The sequence below is a fragment of the Prionailurus bengalensis genome, chromosome D4 (assembly GCF_016509475.1).
Source record: "Prionailurus bengalensis isolate Pbe53 chromosome D4, Fcat_Pben_1.1_paternal_pri, whole genome shotgun sequence".
NCBI classification, from domain to species: domain Eukaryota; kingdom Metazoa; phylum Chordata; class Mammalia; order Carnivora; family Felidae; genus Prionailurus; species Prionailurus bengalensis.
In genome coordinates, this window is record NC_057359.1 from 43319714 (window position 1) to 43341442 (window position 21729).

The 21729-nt window shown below is 36.8% G+C and overlaps 1 protein-coding gene across 6 annotated transcripts in view; it reads left to right on the forward strand.

The window, feature by feature from the left end:
- The window catches only part of ADAMTSL1 (ADAMTS like 1), an 890060-nt gene that overhangs the window by 579165 nt on the left and 289166 nt on the right, over positions 1 to 21729 (forward strand). For all 6 annotated transcript variants that reach the window (XM_043567319.1, XM_043567318.1, XM_043567320.1 and 3 more), the window contains one exon: positions 18134 to 18370. In XM_043567319.1, coding sequence (XP_043423254.1) covers positions 18134 to 18370 — 237 coding nt within the window. The remainder of the gene's footprint in view (positions 1 to 18133; positions 18371 to 21729) is intronic.

Genomic DNA, 21729 nt, shown 5'->3' on the forward strand with positions numbered 1-21729 from the left:
TGCCTGGTGTTTCTAAGCACAAGAAGGTTGTGATGTGCCTTATGGAGAAGATGCGTGTTACATAAGCTTCATTCAGTCATGAATTATAATGCTCTTGGCTGTAAGTTCAATGCTAATGAATCAATAGATATTAAATGAGGTATCTTTAGACGGAAGCACATATAAAACAAGATTATGTATTGGTTGGTTGGCCAAAGTATGACCAGAGACTCATTGGAACTGTGAGCAATGATAGATAGTATTTTCTCTTGCAGTGTTTATGGTGACTTGGCAGAAAATAATCACCATGAATGAAGGGAATTGGCATTTTTTTATGTTTATTTATTTATTTTGAGAAAGAGAGAGAGCACAAGGGAGGTGAGGACAGAGAGACAGAGAGAGAGAGAGAATCCTAGGCAGGCTCTACACTGTCAGCAAGGGACCTGATGCGGGGCTCGATCCCACAAACCATGAGATCATGACCTGAGCAGCAACCAAGAGCCCGATGCTTAACTGACTGAGCCACCCAGGTGCCCCGACTGTATGTGTTTAACAGAAACACACTGGGGGGCGCCTGGGTGGCTCAGTTGGTTAAGCGTCTGACTTCGGCTCAGGTCATGATCTCAAGGTTGGTGAGTTTGAGCCCCGCGTGGGACTGTGTGCTGACAGCTAGCTCAGAGCCTGGAGCCTGTCTTTGGATTTTGTGTCTCCCCCTGTCTTTGTCCCTCCCCTGCTCGTGCTGTCTCTCTCTCTCTCTCTCTCTCTCTCTCTCTCTCAAAAATAAATAAACTATAAAAAATAATTTTAAATAAAAGAAACACATTGGGAAAAAAATAACTGTTGGAAATAAACAGTAAATGAGAGGGGGAACCAGGCAAAAATGAAGTAATATATTGATGAATAAAGATAATAAACTATTAGAAGTTTGCAATAAAAGAATATTGTAATTGAAATAAAAATCTCCTTAAATGAGATAAATTCCATACTGGACCCAAAGAGAGAGCTAGTGAATTTGAAGATCACAGTTAGAAATTTACAGGGCACTTGGGTGGCTCAGTTGGTTAAGCATCTGACTCTTGATTTCTGCTCAGGTCATGATCTCACAGTTTGTGAGATTGAGCCCCATGTTGGAGCCTGCTTAGGATTCTTTCTCCCTCTCTCTCTGCCCCCCCCCCATTTGTTCTCTCTATCTGTCTCAAAATAAATAAATAAACTTAAAAAAAAGAAATTTTTTGAAAATACAGCTCAAAATTCCATATACCTGATATGACAGAGCCCTTAAGAGATACAGAACAAATAAAATGCTCACTCTCTACATACATGTAATAGGATCTTCCAAAAATGAGAATTGGGGAAATGACATTTAGAGTATTCCAGAAAGGAAAAAGGACAAGCGTCCTCAGACTAGAATTGCAACATAAGTGCTGAAGAGAAAAAATAAAATACATATGCACACATGTCATGATCCAACATCAGAAGGATAATCTGACATTAAAGAAAAGGGAAAATATGAAAAGCTATCAGAGAAAAAACAGATCACCCACAAAGGAATGAAACTTAGACTAATGGCAGAAACTTCTCCATCACATAGAGTCCAGAAGATAATGAGTTAATATCTTCAAAGTGCTAATGGAAAATAAGGGTCAGTGTAGAATTTGGGACCCTCAAACTATCAATCAAGAATATAGGCAGAAACCAAAATGTGTTCTGATATACAAAGACGAGAGAGTTCACTACCCACGGATTTTCACTAAAATAATTATTACAGGATGAATTTCAGAAAGAAAACAGTGGACTGTAGGAAAGCTGGGTATCCAAGAAAACAATGATGAGGCCAGAGGGGTGTGAGAGTGTGTGTGTATGTGCATATACGTTTCGTGACTATTATTCCTGGTTCTCCTTTCCTAATGAGCATATGGGAGTATTGAACTTTTCTAACCCCTTGAAATTAGACAAGACCATATGTATGAGTAGCTTGGGCCACTGAAATGTGAGTTGAAATGATGCACATTATTTTCAGGAAGAAGCAATAAAGGGTCAGTTTGAATAGTGTCCATGCTCTCTCTTCCCTTGTGGTAGTGACCAAGGAGGTCTTTGCTTCTCAAAGAGTGGTTTGGAGATCAGCAGCATCAACGTCAACTGGGCTCATGTGAGAACTGGAGAATCTCAGATTCCATTCGAGATCTGCAGAATCAGAATCTTCATTGTAACGCGATTCTCAGATCATTCGTCTATATATTAAAATTTGAGAAGCACGGTTCTATTAGATAGTACATTCTATTTCAGTTTGAGTCACTGAGTTACCCCACAGATAACAGCTGCTAAAGAGAGTCAGAGATTCTGTGAGTATGAAATAAATCTTTGCTGCATTAAGCTGAATGGATTTTAGAGATTGTTTGCATTTTCAGAATCCCCTAACCTATCCTGACAGCTATAGTCAAGGTGGTAGGCAGAATGGTCCCCCAGATATACCCATGCCCTAATCTTTGTAACTTGTGAATATGTATTATGTACATGGCAAAAGGAATTTGCCAAAGTAATTAAGGGTACAGACCTTAAGACACAAAGAGTAGCCTAAATTATCCAGGCGGGCCTAATGTAATCATGTGATGCTTTAAAAGCAAAGAACTTTCCACAGCTGGAGGCAGAAAAGATATGACGAAGTCAGAGAGACTGTCAGCCCAAGAAGGTTTTCATGCACTATTACTGGCTCTGAAATGGAGGGGGGCCATGGTCAAGGACCAGAGAGAGACCTCTAAGAGCATGTCAACCTCTAGCTGACAACTAGCAAGGAAAGAGGGACTTCTGTCTTACAACCCCAAAGAACTGAATTTGGCCAAAACCCCAATGAACTTGGAAGTGGATTCGTCTCTTGACGCCAAAAAGGAACTTAGCCTTTCCAATACCTTCCTTTTGGCCTTGAGAAAGAAACTCTAAGCCAGGGACCCTGTCAGCCATACTTGGACTTGTATCTTACAGAACTGTGAGATAATCAATTTGTGTTTTAAACATCTAAGTTTATGGCAATTTGTTAAGGTAGCAATAGAAACTGAATGCAGTGGGTAAATCTAACTGGTGAGCACAACTTTGTTTTTATTTGATGTTTCTGTATTAACAGCATTTCAGTGTTTATTATGTATTAAGATCTTTGTTGTATTTGAGAAGAGGATAAAAATAAAGTTATATTTTTTTTTACAAAATTTAAGTTGATTATTAAAAAATTTTAAATACCCATTAAAAGAATCAGAAGTGCAATCTATAAGTTCCAAACTAGCACAAGAAATACTAGAAAATAAAGAGAATCTTGCCAACTTAATAGAAGTTAGAGAAGAAAGAAAAAGGTAGTAAAGAAAAGCCATAGTAAGAAGAAAATACAAAATAAGACAGTGGTGGTTCAAACTTGACAAAGTAATGCCAAAGTTTTCTACGATGACTGTTTCAATTCTCATCCCCACAAGAATTATATAGGTTCTCTGGGTTCCATATCCTTGCCAATGCTTGATATTATATAACTTTAACTTTTGTCTAATCTTGTGGGTGAACTGCTGGAATATACCCAACTTAGTCACATATATTATATTTTTTGCGTACGTCTGGTTTGAATTTGCCAATATTTTGTTTAGGTTTTCTGCATGTATGTTTATGACTAATTTTCTCTCATATGCAATCTTTATCTGGTTTTGATAAAATGAATTAGGAAGTGTTATCTCTTTTTCTAGTCTTTGGAAGAATTTATTTTAGATTATGATTGTTCCTTTCATGTCTAGTAAACTTTGTAAAGGTGCGAGCAAGATTTTTTTCTTTGTGGGAAGATTATTAATTACCGATTGAACATCTTTAAGATGAAGTGGAGCATAGTAGTTAAAAGAGTGAACTTTGGGGCCACACTGTCTATGTTCAGTCTCAACATTGAGTTATTAACTGTGTAACAGTCATTTAACCTCATGGTACCTCAGTCCTCTCAGCTGTAAAATGGGACACATAGGATTGTCATGCGGACTAAATGAGTTGATATATGTAACCTACATAGGATAATACTTGGTCCATAGTAAGTACTTTGTAAACCTGTATTTTTATTGTTGTTATTTCTGTTTCTTCTTGAATATTTTTTCCTCTTGAATGGTTTTTTCCTAAGACAAAATTTTCAAATTTATTGGCATAAAGCTGGTCATGCTTTTCTGTTACTATCTTTTTAACTCTAGGTGTACCTGCAACTGTCTCCCTTTTTGCATTTATAAAAGTGGTTGAAATCCTTTTTTCTTCATCTTATCATTTAATAAAGTTTTCAGAAGTTTATCTATTTTATTAGTCTTTTTAGGTAACCAATCTTTGGTTTTGTTGAGTCTATGGTTTCTGTATTTTCTGTTTCCTCGATCTTTGTTTTATTTGCACTTGTATCATTTGTATTTCATCTGCTTCCTTTGGATTTATTTTATTGTACTTTTCCTAATTCCTTAGGTGTGATGCTCAATGTCATAAGTTTCAGACTTTCTTGTTTCCCGTATAACTATTCAACTAAATACTGCTTTGGTTGTTTTCCACAGTATGGTAAAGGGAATTTCATTATTAAGTTCTAGGTATTTATAACTTGAAGGAAAAATAATGGAAATTTTGAAAATTATTTACCATCTACTAACTTCCAAATATATGGTGCTTTTTAAAAATCTCTTTATTGATCTCTAATCATTCTATGGTAATTTTGTTAAAAATGATTGTTTTTACTCCATTTCTTTGAAGTTTGTTGAGATTTGCTTTATGGCATAATATCCATGTGTTCTTGGAGAGAACAGTTATTTTCTGATCTGAAGGTATAAGTTTCTATATATGAGTATATCAAGCATTTTAAATGTGCTTTTCAAATCTCTTACTTCAATGCCTGCTTGAGAGAAGGATTTTTAAAATATTCTACTTTAGTGGTTAATTGGCCAATTTCACCTTGTGGTCTGTTAGGACTATTTCAAACATATCTTATTAGACAGATATGCGTTTTAAATTGGTTTTATCTTCCTGGGGAATTTAAACTTTATTCATAATGTCATGACCATATTTATTAGTACTAATGCTTTTTGCCTTAAAACCTCTTTCTCTGATATTATGGCTTCTCTATCTTTCATTATGTTAGATTTATCTCCTACATTTTTTTCTATTCTTTTACTTTCAATGTTTCTCTATCTTCAATTTTGTGAATATCTAATGTCAACATGAAAAAAAAAATTTTTTTAACGTTTACTTATTTTTGAGAGAGAGACAGAGCATGAGTAGGGGAGGGGCAGAGAGAGAGGGAGACACAGAATCTAAAGCAGGCTCCAGGCTCTGAGCTGTCAACACAGAGCCCTACATGGGGCTCAAACCCTTGAACCGAGAGATCATGACCTGAGCTGAAGTCAGATGCCTAACCGACTGAGCCACCCAAGCGCCCCATAATGTCAACATTTTTTAAAATTGTAATCTGGTCATCTTTGCTTTCTTTACTCCATTTGCATTTTACTATGATTACTGATAAAACTGGAATTATTTCTACCAACTGATTTTGGGATGTCTATTTTTTACTTCAGTATTTCTTTTTTTCCTTTTTGCCTTCTTTGAACTTTTGAGACCTTTTGTTGTTGTTGTTATAGTTCTCCTTCTACTGGTTTTAAAGTTATACATCTATTGCTATTCTTTTAGTGGTTACTCTGAATTTTATATGCATACTGAAAGGCTAAGGTTAAGTAGTATCTATACCTGTGTATCAAACAATTCAGGTCTTATAGAACATTTTAACTCTAATTACCCTTCTTCAAACTTATATGCCTCTCTTGTCGAGTGTTTGGGCTGTTTTTATTAACCCCACAGATAAGATATTTTATATAGCCCAGTGCTTGATATAGTCAGCTCATCTTTATTAACCCAACAGATCAGATACTTTATAATAGTCAATGTTTATTTAGATGTACTTGAAATATTCCATTTTCTTTGACCCCTATTCTTTCTTAAATCCTGGATCTTTAAGGCTCATTTTTTTTTCTGTCTGGAGTACATCCCTTAGAAGTTCTTTTAGTGAGGGTTCAGTGGAAATAAGTGCTCTTGGCTTTCTTGTTGTTTGTGTAAAATATCTATTATTTAGTTGTCTTAAATATTACTTTTCCTGTGAAAATACTTATCTCCTGTTAACACTTTGAAGATGTGTACATTGACTTCTAATTCCCATTGTTGCTGTTGAAAAGACAGCTGTCATTTTAATTGTTCTTCCTTTGTCTTTTCTCTTACTTCTTTTATGGTTTTATCTTTATCACTGGCATTCTGCAGTTACCTATGATTGGTGTAGGAGCAGATCATTTATTTATTCTGTATGATTTTCATTTGACTTTCTGACTTGAGATTGTATTTTTAATTATTTCTGGAAAATTCTTAGAAAATGATTTTCTCATGTTTTCTATATCTTTGTCTTTCTATGCTATATTTTCTAGAATGTCTTCAACTCTTTCTTCCGTTGTCTAATATGTTTTTTGTTCCATCTATTAAGTCTCTAATGATCTTTTATATTTTTCATTTGCCTACATTCCTTTTTAACATTCTTTTTAAGAATTTTCCTTAAGCACATTAAATTTTATTTTGCATTTTGTGTCTGATAATTTTACTATATGAATTCTTTGTTTTCTTATGTCTGCTGTCTCTTTTTCATGCCATCTTGTTTCCTCATATGTTTTGTGATATTCCTGTATGCTTACATGATTGTTGGAATTTAAGACAGCATGACTTGTAGACTGGATTAATGTGTACTTTCTGGGAGAACTTACGTTTGCTTTTCAGGAAGATGACACTGGGAGGGGGTGGTGATCAGCACTAGTCAAGACCACTTTACTTTTTATTTATTTATTTTTTTTACTTTACATCCAAGTTAGCATATAGTGCAATAATGATTTCAGGAGTAGATTCCAGTGATTCAGCCCCTATGTACAACCCAGTGGATGACCCAGTGCTCATCCAAACAAGTGTCCTCCCTAATGCCCCTTAGTTATTTAGCCTATCCTCCCAACCACAACCCCTCCAGCAACTCTCAGTTTTTTCTCTGTATTTAAAAGTCCATTTTATCTTTTTAAATAAACTTTGTTGTTGATAGCAGTTTTAGGTTCACAGCAAAATTAAGCAAAACGTGCAGAGATTTCCCATGTGCCTCTGCTCACAAGCACAGCCTTCCCAACTATCAACCCCCCTCCCTCCGAGTGGTGCATTTATTCCAATCACCTGTTTACATATAATCACCCGAAGTCCATAGTTAGCATTTTGATTCACTTTTGGTGTTGCACATTCTATGGGTTTAGACAAATGTATAATTTCATATGTCTACTGTTGTAGTATCATGAAGAGAAGTTACAGTGCGTTAAAAATCCCTGTGATCTATCTATTCATCATTCACTTCTTCATAACCCAGAAACCACTAATCTTTTTACTATCTCCATAGATTAGCCTTTTGCATAAACTGAGTGGTTTTTTTTTTTCCTTTTCCTAGTTTACTCTTTCTCGAGAGTTTTGTCTTAGGGTCTTGGCATTAGGAGGGAATCTTGATCCTCTTCCACAACTTGCAGTCCATAGACATTACCCCTTGTCCCATGCTCTTACAGGCTATTAAAATGGAAAGCTAAAAACCACCAGGAAACCAGCAGATCCCTTTAGGATATCCATCAATTTCCTCTCTGGATTCATGCTTCCTCATTGCTTTTGTCTCTGAGGAAAACTTGCCAACTCAGCTGTCCATTTAACTTTTATTTTTTTAATTTTATTTTTGCAAATTGTAGTATTTGTAGGTGTTCTGTGGTGGGAAGCTTCCTCAAAGTATCTAGTTGTACATGTGGTTGCATACAGAAGTCTCTTAACCCAATCCTTGACAGATAATTATTTCTCATTAATTTTGTGCAAGGCTTTCAGTAGGCCCTGAGTAAACCAAGAATACAACACAGGGTGGTAAATCCAAGGATGAAGGTAAGTACGGGTGCTATGGCATCTTAGAGAGAGTTGCCCCAACACAGGCTGAGGATAGGGAACTGTCGGAGAAAATCACCAGGAAGTGATACCTAAGCTTTAAGGAGTCAGCCAGGTGAATACGGAAGCCACCACACAGAACAGGGAAACAGACTGAAACAGTTATAAGTAATACTGACAGTGTGCAGGGAGAGGAGGCAGTTCCATGGCCCTTTTCTTCTCTGTCTTGTCCAGGTTCAGGCTTAAAGGGAAACAAAACAGGAAGGGAGGTCACCTCTGTCCAAGAGCTATCCTCTAATTTTGAACTGCCTGCCCTCTTCCTGTCATCCTATGAGCTTGATACATGGCCTTGGTACTTATCCTCCCCCTTAAATTGTAAGCATCACAAAGTCATGTATAACTGACTTTCCCCATAGCCTGGTATTTGGCAAGTGTCTCTTTTTTGAACATACGTAATTAACAGCTATTGGGAGTGATTAAGTAGAAAGCATTATTATTCAGCAAACCTTACTCTGGATAAATTGAAACTTTTTGCATCCCTCTTTACTTTTACCTACTGCTGCCCACTCAAGGAAATGGAAGTGTTATAGGAAGAGAACAGGAAAATCAACTTTGGAGCAACATGCTTTCAGGATGAGGCTGGTGCTCAAAGGCCATGCTTTAAGTTTCAGAGGACAACCTGAAAACACTGGGGTTTAGGGGTCAGAAAATATATTTCTATAATTCCTTTTTGGTTTCTTAAAATATGTCCATGGTCCAAGATCAACAAACTAAGAAGTATGAGCACATAGGAACAAAGTTGAGCGTTGTCATCCATTAAACTTATAACCCAGTAAATTTGGCACATGATATTGTTTGATTAGATTCATATGTTAAGACATTCATATAAGTCACTTTAATTAAAATGATGTTTAAACAACTAAATAAAGTAGTTCTAGAGGCAGCAAAGCAATGGGGAAGGCAAAACTGGATGAAAAAAGCACAGTCAGGTCCCTCTGAAGCCCCCTGGAGCTATGTAACTCACGAATAACTCCTCCCTCTCTGGCATTGGAATAATAGCAATACTATACATTTGTTGAGTGCTTCCCATGTGCCCATACTGATTTTCACAGTTTACTTGTATTCACCCATTTGTGTCCCATTTGCCCACAAAGCTATCATGTGACAGGGCCAGCCACCTTTGACCAGGGTAAATCTTGAGACCCTAGGGAGGGGTAGACCTTTCCCTTTTGTTTAGGAGCTGACTCCTTTCACTGTGCTCAGAAAATGGCACCCAACAGTCCAATCGACGGCTACAATTGGAAGCTGGACAGACAAGCATTAAAGGAGCAGTGATAGACCTGTCCTCTTGGGCAGGGTGCAAAGGAGGTCTGGGATGAGAGAAAAGGCAGAGATATGATCAGTGACACATGCAGGTCCTAGGCCCTTAGGAATAAAAGAAAGGGAAAAAGGGAGGAGACTTAGAAAGGGAACCGGGAAAAGATAGCAAACAACTTCTAGGTCCTTAACCCAAAGAGTGCACAGGTATTTCAAGTCATTCACAGTCCTGTGTTACCTGCCTCCAAAAAGGTGCATTGATTAGATACAGTGCCAGAAAAACAGACAGCTGTCAGGATCTGGTGACAGCGAAAATGAAGTGATGCTTGCAGGCAGCATCGGGTGGTTTGGTGTAGATGGGGAAGGAGAGAAGGTGAAGACAGAATGCTGGGGTCTTGATTGTCTAACCTGGTACTTATCTGCAAATTGCTCTAGACATTGTCTTTTTCCATTTTTCTTTCAAGTGACTGGCGTAAGCACCACCTGTTCCGGGCGACAATTTCAGTCTTCATATTTGCTCCTTTGAAATGTGTCAAGCTTTATTACGTTTTCCCAATCAATAGAAACATAGTGAAATTGTTATGCAACAGGCCCAAGCAATAGTAACAGTTTAAGTATTTACCTGATAACATGTTCCCCTTGTACTAGTCTTTCCTCTGATCTGACCCTCCGCCACAAATATTTTGGTAAACGCCGCCTGAAAACAACAGCAGCAACAACAAAAAGCTATGTAATTGTGTGCTTATAAAATGAGATTGTATGCCATGTTCCAAAAAAAATTACAAATTACCACTTCAAATATGCTAATTTGGCAGGGGTGGGGGAGAACATTTCTTTTAGACTGTAAAAAAATAGTAAAAAGGCAGAAATGCTGATTTAAGAAAAGATACTGCTAAATTGGAGCTAATTCAAAGAAAGGGACTAAAAATAATAAAAGGCCTCAAGGAATGAATATTTTCAAAATTGAGAGAATTTAAGAGTCTAACATGACAAACTACAACCAGTCCTACAAATACCTCTGGGGAATTGGATTCCAAGAGTCTGCATTGTTCAAAGGAGAAAAAATAAAAGCACTGAAATAAAAGCTACCCAGAGGAAAAAAAAAAACCAAAAACTGAACTTCTAAAACTAAATGTTTTAAATGTTTTTACTTAGATCAACTCTCAGATGCCTGGAGTCGTTAAAAACTAGCCAGGCAAAGCATTTGTTTTTCAGATAACGAGCTCTAATCGAGTAAGCAGGGTGCGGTTAGTGATTTATTATCTCATACATTTTGAATCTCTTATGTCTGGACTTGAATAACACACAGGAATGGTTTGGAGCTGTTTGATATACCTGTGACCAGTGTTCCCTTTGTAGGCACAGAGTGGGGCACACCCAAAGCTTGAATAAACTATGAGAGTTCCATTTCCATTACAGGGACACAAATCTGTAAAGATGTTATTTTATTGAGAATAAACCTGATCCATAGTAAGGCATTAAAATGGTTAATGATTAATTTTTGTGGGCACTTAATTTCCCTTAAATATTTATTTTCCAAAAGTGTTGACAGTTTGGAAGAAGAATAATGGAAATCTGCAGATCTTTTACACTAGGGAAAAAGAGAACAAAAACAAGGACTCTTAAATATATCTTGTATATATGAAAATACAGTGTCCCAAGAAAGTCTGCTGGCATTTTCAAAAAAGAGGAAGAATGAGCCGAGAATGGCCTCTACCTACTATAGCACCACCCTCCAGAATTGATCCCCTTTTCTGTTCTTTGCACGCACAATGATGTGTTAGAGATTTAAATATTATGTTCTTGAAATATAATAGAATCGTCTCCATACAGACTGTCTAGACAGGGCAGGGATGTCTGTTTAATTTCATTTTACATAGCAGCTAACAGTCTTTTACAAATAAATGCTTTTGATGATGATGTTGATGTTACTATAAGCAGGTGGCCAAAATTTTTGGGATAGAGCTCGATACCTTAGCATTAGCACTTTATACTGCATGCACATAACATGGAGTGTTATATAAAATTTACAAATGTCTGGCTATTTATTGAATAATAAATAATTTCAGCACATTTTATGTTTCTTAATATTACCCTGTTAAATTTGTTTATGTGGAGGAGGAAATATCAATCTGCCTATTCTGCTTAAGCAGGCAAGAATCCCTACTCGCTTTTCTTTCTGTCTGAAATGTGCAAGTATTCTTGTAAATTTATATTTTAAAGAAAGAAAAATTAGATATCCCACCCATGAAAAAACTATCAAGATTTAGATTTCCTGCAAGATTTGAGAGAATAGAATTGGAGTTTCTACAGTGAAAAATGGGACCTCTGGTTCATTTATTTAATATGTTAGTCACTCATTCTTTCAAAGAATATTTGAGTACTAGTATATAAGAGAAAGCCAGAGATTCCTGCCCTTCTGGAACTTATACTTTAGTGAAAGGAGACAGGCAATTAAAAATGAGTATAAGAAAGTAAATTATATGGGATACTTGAAGGTGATAAAGTGTGACAGGGAAAAAGGAAAAGTTGAGAGGATAAAGAGGAATCAGTAGTGGGAGTGGTTGTTGCAATTTTACAGAGAGTACTCAGGGTAGGTCTATTTGAGAAGGTGATATTTGGGCAAAAACCTGATGAAGGTGAGATAATTAGCCACTTGGAATCGGAGCAAAGAAAATTCTAGGCAGAGGAAATAGATAAGTTATGTGTCCTAAGGTAAGAACATTCCTGTAGTGTCCAAGAGAGAGCTGGGAATCTCTTGGCTGGAGCCAAGTGAATAAAGAAGACAATAGGAGGTGATGGGGCCAGATCTTTACCTCTATCTGAGATATGGATTTTGGCTTTTATCTGAATGTCACGAGGGGCCACTTTAAAGCTGTAGCAGAAAGTTTACACAGTTTGCTTTATGCTTTAATAAGCTCATTTTGGCTGCTGCATTAACAAAAGTCTCTAGGAGAGCAGGGGCAGAAGACAGATGATCAGTTAGGAGACTATGGCAAGAATACAGGTGACATGATGGTGGTTTGGACTAGATTGTGGTCAGATTCTGCATACTGTGCATATAAAACCAACCTTTCCCAATGGATTGGGTGTGGAAGTCAAGGATGACTCTAAGGCACAGTGGTTCGTAAAGTGTGGTCACCAAACTAGCAACAACAGAATCATCAAGGAACTTGCTAGAAATGCAGTCTTGGACTCCACCCCACATCTACTGAATCAGAAACTCTGGAGGGTGAGGCCTCGGCAATCTGGTATTTTTCACAAGCCCTCTAGGTGACATTGATGTATCCTTGAGTTTGAGAACCACTGCCTGAAAAAGATGGAGTTGATGGGGACTGGGAAGGTGAGACTGCAGAGGGAACAGATTTGGGGAGGGGGAAATCATCAGGGGTCCAGGTTTGGACTTGGGGAGTTTGTGATCTCTCAGATATCCAGATGGTAAAGGAGCATTTGTATATAAAAGTCTGAAGTCCGGGAGAGGGGTCTGAGTTGGAAATAGAAATTGAAACACCGGTTGTATTTCTGAGAACAAAATATCATATTAAATTGGGTGGTATCAGTGGGTATTTACTATTTAGTGGTTTCACCTTTCTTTGAATAAAAGAAGCAGAAAGCCAAGTAATGTCAACAACAATACCTAAAAGAGGCAGCCTGCCATCTACTTACATGTGCTAAGAGATCTGAGAGCTTTAGAGGGGTACACTTTCCAGAGCCTCCATTCATTTATTAAGAAGGAAACCTGTGGTCTTTTCCTGTTTTACCACCAGTACATTGAGGTTTCCTAATATTTTGAGGGTAAAACGTAGAACTAAGAAGATTTTCTAAAGTCATCAAGTAGGTGATAAATTTCTGTATATATATTTATCATAAAGTAGTAATCCAGAATTGCTGGGGAATAGAGTAAATGCCTGATGAGACAATTTTGATTTTGTTTTCTTGCATAGTAGCTTTTACGAAGAGTGAGGGGTTAGGGCAGGATGAAGGGGAGGTGGAAGATCCAGAACAGTTGCAAGGTAGGGAAAGGCAGTGGGAAGCATAGATGTCTTCCATTACTACAGTTCATAGGGCCACCTAAATACAATTTCCAGTGTTTTCTTGATACTGTCAGGTATTAATAGTGACTCTGTAAATAAAGCCATGGAATGAGAATATGGCATATATATTTCTGCTAAAATTAGCAGAAAAGGCCAACCACTGAATGACAGAGTCAAAGCAGAGAGATGTCCCTCTGGAAAGAAAAATGTCTTCTTTAAGAAAGAAAATAAAGAAAAAGCAATGCTTCTCCTGACCCTGAATCTATTTTCTGTATATTTTTTCAAAACCATTTTAAAGCCCTTCAGATCCTGCCACCTTAGCTGCTGAGATATCATCTTTTACATTTCACCCAGTGAGTAAACTCTGGAAAGCCTAACTCTCTTTTATCCCACCATGTAATCTGATCCACCTATCATCATCAGGGGACATCTGGGATCCATCTTATCTTTCCCACTGGCTAGTTGATTAACCAGAAAGTGTTTTGAATTGGATTCATATATGGCAGAACTCCACGGACTTTATGAATTATAATGGAAGCAAATAAAAGGTCAGATTTTATTTCTGTGCTTTTAAAAAAGAAAATTCTGTTACTGTTCAGATTGAGTGCTTAAAAATTGGAGAGAAAACCTATTATATTGTATTAATGGCTAAATACAGTAAATTCATGGGATCATCTGACTATTTAAATAAAATATAGTTTTTCAGAGTGAGGAAATCCTAACTCAGTAACCTGACACAGAGTTGTTAATCCACAGGCATATTGCAGTTAGAAAGAGACAGAAGGCCAGGGAAAGTGTTCGATTGCTCATTCTTGCTCCATTTCTACTTGATGGTGTTTCTGGAGACATATGAGAGGCTGGAAGTTGAGGATCTTTAATCAGGTGCATCCTTCGACCCCATGTTTTTGGCCAGGTTCTTGGTGGAGGATGTGTTTAGTTCAAATAGCCACTAGACTTTTCAATAATTTTAATTGTTTCATCATTAGTGCCTATGATCCAGGTTCAATTCATACATATAAATATATGGAATATATATTCTATATTTGAATTCATTTGTTTTCTTCTTTTAATTATCTCCATTGAAAACTCATGATTCCTACTCCTAAGCTTTTATGAGAACCAAAATCACATAGTATATATCCAGTACATTCAACATTCAGTATAACCCAAGGAAAACCACATCTCATGGGCAGAACTGATGACATATCATGTCATAAAGCATCTCTCCAGAAGCTGATATTTCACAGATGATGCCCAGGATAAGACGTTAAATACTTTTCAAAGCTATTAAGGCATCGGTTTCTAAATCTTACTTTTAGGAAGATTAGAAAAGATAGTGGTCTCATGGACTAAATTATAATTAAAAACTAAAAACCTTTTGTGCATGGTGAATCTCTATATAAATGAGAGCTGTTCTGTTGTAATTATTATGATCATACTGGTGGGACAAGAGACTATGATGACTGCTTGAGTTTCCACTCTGCAGCTGGGTGATCCCAGATGTATCAGGGTTCAGTGAGGGTCTTGAACTATGCTTGAGATGTTTTGGGTTCAACAAAGAAGCTTTTGCCAAATCCTTCTTCCCTTAATTTTTAAACATGTGTATTTCAAGGGAAATTTGATTCATATGTTTCTGATTCATTTACACTTAAATCATCAAAATGTTATTTTGTAAGAGCTATTTGATGTCCAAGAAGCTTTCTGAACCTGTTTTATAAGTCCTCTTAAGTCCTTTTTCTTAAAACAGGAAGTTGCATTTTGCCAAGTACAAATAAACTGAAACATTAAAAAGGTTCAAGTTCAGTTTCCAACTCTGAATTCTGGGTTTTAAGTGCATTCTCAATTTAGCAAAATATATTTTCCCACCCCTGCAAAAATATGGGTTGAATAAAAGATAGTAATGATAAAAGTGAGTAAAGGTATTCACAAGCATTATTATTTTTAGAGACCTTTCTCCCATTATGAAAGTTCATGAAACCTGTAACAGGTTACTCTCGGAGCTATTTGAAGCAGGTGAATTGCGAACAGGAACATATGTGCTCATGGGCTCTCTATGTTTCCTGTTTTTGTCACAGAAAAAAAAAAACCTGTTTTGTCACAGAAAAAAAAAGTGTTAATACTTTACCTTTTTACTTATTTTAACTTTGAATGCCTTGGAGTCTTATTTATTTTAGTAAAGATGGGAAGACTCAACACAGTTTGTTGAATAGAAGAGAGTTTTAGGTCTGTACTAAGACTATGTAACATCAATTTAAAAACATAACTGACACTTTTCTTGGAATCGGATAAATGCAGAAAATTATATCTGGTTCATACTAAGAGGTCTCTTAATTATATATTACCCGTATTACTTTCATGCAGAGGTGATTCAGCTTGACCCTGTAATTCCCTTACAGCTGATTCACTTTTATTTCTAGAAAAAGGAGGTAAAAATTACGAGAGGGGTTGGGGACTGTTCTAAACAATTTCCTCAGTGTTCTGCTTTCTTGAGTCCGCTTCAATATTTCTTTTGTACCACTGAGAAAGCAAGTGACTCTTGAGATAATAGGTAGTATGCAACTGAAAACACTATTTAAACATTATTAATTAAAGTATCAGTACTGCTGTGGAAGCTCCCATGCAGTGGCAGCCAGGGAAACTTGTTGACTGTAGAGAGTAGGTTTTACTTAAAATCTCTGTTGTGTCTCAAATGGGGGAAATTTAGGAAAAGGATGTGTAGATTGGGGGGCAGTGTTCAGCCATAGGATTATGTCAGGACAGAAGTGAGTGAGGTCTAAGCAGAGACTGAAAGGAGCTAGCGTTAAAGCATGTAGGTTCAGATACGTTGTGTTAACATCCTACAATTTACCTGTTGTGTGATTCATAGTATAGTTTTGCAATGTGTGGTTTTTGTTTTATTTCTCATGACGAACAACCAAATATCACAACAAAGTATAACACATGCTTACTGATTAATTCATAGACCTTTAAAAGGTTTTAAACTATAGCCTTTCATGTATGAAATTGATAAGTAATGAATTTTGGGGTGCCTGGGTGACTCAGTCGGTTAAGCATCAGATGCTTGATTTCTGCTCAGGTCATGATCTTACGGTCTTGAGATCAAGTTTGTGAGGGGCTCCGAGCTGTGCATGGAGCCTCTTCCAGATTCTCTGTCTCCTCCCCCGCTCACACATGCATGCTCTGTCTCTCTCTCATTCTTTCTCTCTAAAAGGATATTAGTAATAATAAGTAATGAATTTTAATTATACTTTTTTCAGACAATATTTGAAATCCCTTAAGCCTTGTTGGGTACTCATGTATCTATACCTGTGTTATATAAATTATTTTTCCTTTCATACTATGTTTTCTTCACTCCAAGAGCATATCTGATACTATCAGTAAAGTACCTTTGAGATTTTATATTGTATTTTAAGCTTTTTTATGTTCATCTTAAATAAACATTTAATTGTTTATATACCATCTTGCCCGGAAAGAATTTATGCTTCCCCAAATATTAAAACCTTATATGCTACTTAATAGTACCACTAAAGTTTGAAAAAAGAATCAGGAATTCCATTTTATAAAATAGAGTAATGCTATTCTCACAATGCTTCTTTAAAGAGAAGGAACCCTTGTATAAGAAGAACCCTCAGAAATGATCACGTAGGAACTAGGACCTCCTAAAGGCTGCATGCAAACCCCTAATTGAGATTTTTAAAATTATAGTAAAGTCCTTTCAACAAATGGATATTCTATAATCTTCCATAGTAAATCCTAATCAGAATGCATGTTGAATAAAATAAATCTATCTGAAAGCCTTTCCGAGGGACAGGTGATACTTGCCTTTTTAAGGTTGAATCTTGTTTCCTTTTACTAAAGGGTATCGTGTTTTAGAGAGTAAGCATTGTGAGTTATAGTTTTAATTTTAAAATGCCCTTTATAAAGTATACATTTAAAATATTCTTATTTTCCATTGTTCTCTGCCAATGTGATTTAAAATTCAAATTCAGAGGATCTCATAATTCTCCAGCTTTTTCTCTTCAGCAGCTTCACTGAATAATCATAGTAATAGCTACCATGTACAGTCTTCCATGTGCCAGTATTTGGCTGACATAAGCCCATGAAATTCTCACAGTGACTTTGAGAGCTGAGTATTATTGCTTCTGTTCTAAACAAAAGGAAACCTGGACTCAGAGAGACCCACTGTATCACAGCCATGCTCGCGTCCAAGAAGCCCATACCTTTCCACTCTGCCGTGTTGCCTTAAGCTAAGGAAATTCAGGCATCAACGCTCTTTTCTCTTTTTTGTTCCCCATATTTAATTCTATATACTGTGCACCCTACATTTTAGAAAAACTCACAATCCCACAAAAATTTTCAAATGAAATTATTACAACTTTGTGCAGGGAGTTGCTATAGTATTGCCATAGCTTTCATTATTAGAACTGAAAGCAACAGACATGTGTTTCAACTAACCCACTGACTTCAGTAAGTTTTACTTAAGTTACAGGGAAACTGAAATAGTATTACATTGTGGAGGGATCCATGGACCAAGCAACATCTTTCAGAAAATATATGTCGAGGTGACTATTTCTCAACGAATATCAATCAGATCTACCTCAAGCTGATTACTTTCCCATTTAACTTTAATCCAAAACTATTACAAGGTGATTACTTGCTCAGATCTTTACATTTTCAGGGCCAAACAATCATGACTCTCAGATGAAATGAGAGTGTCCATCGGGAAAAACCAGGACATTTGCTTTGTTTTCTAAGACTTTGACAGACCACATGGCTTCTCCAGTTTTCTGTTTGGGCTGCCCTCATAACCTATTTGTGTCCCTCCTGCCTTTCCTCTCCAGGACTGCCCACCAGAAGCAGGCGATTTCCGAGCTCAGCAATGCTCCGCTCACAATGATGTCAAGCACCATGGCCAGTTTTATGAATGGCTTCCTGTGTCTAATGACCCAGACAACCCCTGTTCACTCAAATGCCAGGCCAAAGGAACAACCCTGGTTGTTGAACTAGCACCTAAAGTCTTAGATGGGACTCGTTGCTACACAGAATCTTTGGATATGTGCATCAGTGGTTTATGCCAAGTAAGTGCTGGCTTCTTCCCATTCTATTTTTCCAGAAAGTTTTAGCATCTCTGTGTAAATAGCTTCTGTATGGTCCTGCTATCTCAATCATTCAATGTTACCTTTTCTAGAGTTTATAAAGGATGGCAGATTTGAAAATTGAGGTTTAATTTCAGTTAAAACTACAAATGTTGTGTTTGTGTCAACGAAAAGAGAGCTGGCATTGGATGTTTTTTTTTCCCCTTGCTTTGAGTCTCAGCTGAATATGAAAGGCTAAAAGCTCTTGGATGTGTGTGTGACTTTTGTATTAGACTCTGAAATTACCTCTACTTTGGTTGTCCCTGAAACGTATTTGTATGTTCATGTGGTGTGTGTGTGCGTGTGTGCGTGCGTGTGTGTGTGTGTGTGTGTGTGTGTGTGTGTGTTTGGAAGCATCAATTTTCATCTACTTAGAGCTTTGGAATTACTTGGGTAAGATTAACTCTAAAATCTCCAAGTAAACTCTAGGCAAACTTATTTCTTCATTATTATAACTGTAATTTTTTGAAAGTGCATGCAAACTAATGAAGGGCTTTGACAGTGTGAGGTAGGTCAAATTTCATCCAGGCAAGTCTTTAAAATAGGGATAACAAAGAAGTTTGATTTCTCGTGTCAATTTATCAACTGAGTGGGAGTTAGTAAGAAGAGGGAAAGTTAGTAGTTAAGTTAGTAAAGAATGTTTTCAATGCATCTGCCATCTTTATTTTTTTGTTTAAAAAATTTTTTTTTCAACGTTTATTTATTTTTGGGACAGAGAGAGACAGAGCATGAACGGGGGAGGGGCAGAGAGAGAGGGAGACACAGAATCGGAAACAGGCTCCAGGCTCCGAGCCATCAGCCCAGAGCCTGACTCGGGGCTCAAACTCACGGACCGCGAGATTGTGACCTGGCTGAAGTCGGACGCTCAACCGACTGCGCCACCCAGGCGCCCCTGCCATCTTTATTTTAAAATCTACCCTGGGTTAGGATCACCAGCATAGTTTTTGGAACAAGCAATTGCTATCATTTCTTGTGTGCTATACCTGACCATATACTTTTATATTTCACTAAGTAGACATTTTGAGAATCCTTGCTTCTCCCAAGATAATATTGGTTGAAATTTTTCTCTCTTTGGAGTCTCTAATATAACAGCTAGTAGTGTAAGAAGAATAAGCATAAAATATGTTTCAGTAAATAGTCGCTCCGAATTCACATTTGCTGAAAACCTAAACCTATATTCTGATATAAAAGGAATAACTGTAATTGAATTACTACAAGAAAGGTGAAATGTCGGACATGATTTTCTGCACATGAGAGGGGAGACAGACATGCTAAACCTTCATAAGATCTAGAAGCATGAGACAGGGAAATTGTGGTATGTCCTAGCACTTCTCAGGTAGGAGGATGGAGATGATGTATATATACATGGCTGCAGATTGCTTTATACACAAGAAATATGTGAATTTCAGATACAAATTTGCATATAGAGTCTTACTATTGTAGAGATAGGAAAGGCCTAAGGGATTATTTCATCAATAACCTAAAAAGAGATATTTGAATATTGTTTGTGATATTTAGTGCTTGCTTCCTTCTCTGGGATTTTTACTGATGTTGAAATGGAATTATGAAATCTGTAAAAGCTTTGGGAATGATAGGGAATTGTAAAGCAAATACATAGAGGAAAGAGGTTATGTTGTAAGGAATGGCAAATAAAATAATAATAATCCCTTCTGTGTGTTTACTATTGGAATAAAGACAGATTTCCATTTGGTAAATGAAAAAAAAGACAGACAAATTATGTGGTTTTCTGAAAGTTACATGATTGATCATGAAATGGGACTAAATTCCATGTCTCCTGACATCTACTGCAAAGCTGTTTGCAGTGTAGTACCATGATGAATGGACCAAAATAAATAAGACAGGTCAGCAAATTAAGTTCCCTTTCTTCCTGTTGCATAGGAGTTCAATGTGGCCTGTCTTTTCTAGACTAATCCTGCCAGCTGGCCTCACATACATTGGCAACTGAAAGGGAATCCTATCTCAGCAGTGAAAGAATGAATTTTTATAGATACTAAATATGGAGTGGTAGTGCCGGACATTTGGTTACAAGTATAAACATGCCTCATTCAATTCTTGGGATTGTGACTTGTTGGATTTGTGGGGGTGCAAATGTAAATTATAGAATATATGAAAAGAGGCAATACCATGGTAAAGGAGGTGAGATAACTCTGATTGCATATAGGCACTAATACATAGTTTGGCTGAAGAGCACAGTACCCCCCAGGAACACAGTAAGAAGACAGGTAGTTTGGGAGAAAACAGTGGGTACTTGAATGGCAGATAGGACTATGGCTAACAATGGGTGGCCAGGAAAGAGTTTTAGTGGAGAAAAGACATAATCATAGTTCTGTTTCAGAAAGATTAATGTAGCTACAGTTGTAGGACTTTGAAGTGCAAGGCCTTGAGAGCCTAAGAGACCAGCTGAGAGGAGGCTCTTAGAGGAGCCAAGGTGGGGCAAAGTGGGAGCCTGGGCCAGAGCAGTGACAGCAAAGAAATAGCAAGAAAACTACGCCTAAAACCAGGAAAAAGTTTTCATTTTGATTACAACTAGAGCAAAGGGTAAAAGCAATAAATCAAATTAATCATGCTCAAGGGATCAAAAACTACAACTTAATATGAATTTGTAATGGATATAATTTTGGATCCTTGTTACCATTACCATAATAGCCTGTGTTTTCATGATTAAAACCTACTTGAGTTTTATAAAAAGAGGGAAGGAACAGACAATAGCAAGATCATCAAGGAATAGGGATGGAATGTTTAAATGCAGTGTATAGTTTTTTAGAAGGACAAGAGTAAAGTTAATCACTATGAGAAAATCACTCACTACTACCTCAAAGAGTTTAATACATAAATCCCATTCTACTTAGAAAAAAATCCTTTATTTAGCTTGTATCTGCATATTGATCATTCATATTTTCAGTCTTTAGTAAGAAACATTAAGAAAAAGTCATATTTTCATAATTTTTGAAACTGTCGAAAGTCTCAATGCTAATTTAATGGGAAGTTTTTCACATTCAATAGTTTCTTCTAGTTTCCTGAAAAAAAATCATCTTCTCCGCCCTATTTTCCCTTCTCTTCCATTTCTACCACATTTGTTAGAGATTCTTAGCTCTTTCTCTGGCTCTGTTTTTGCCTTATTATAACTTTTTCAGCAAACTGTTTCAAGTATTTTTGATGCTAGACAGATACGAATTATAAACTCTAAAGAAGCTAACATCCAGCTTTGGAGATAGACTTGTCTTGATAGAAGATGACAGCATAACTATAGAGACTTGTCACCTGTAAGTACAAATTATTTC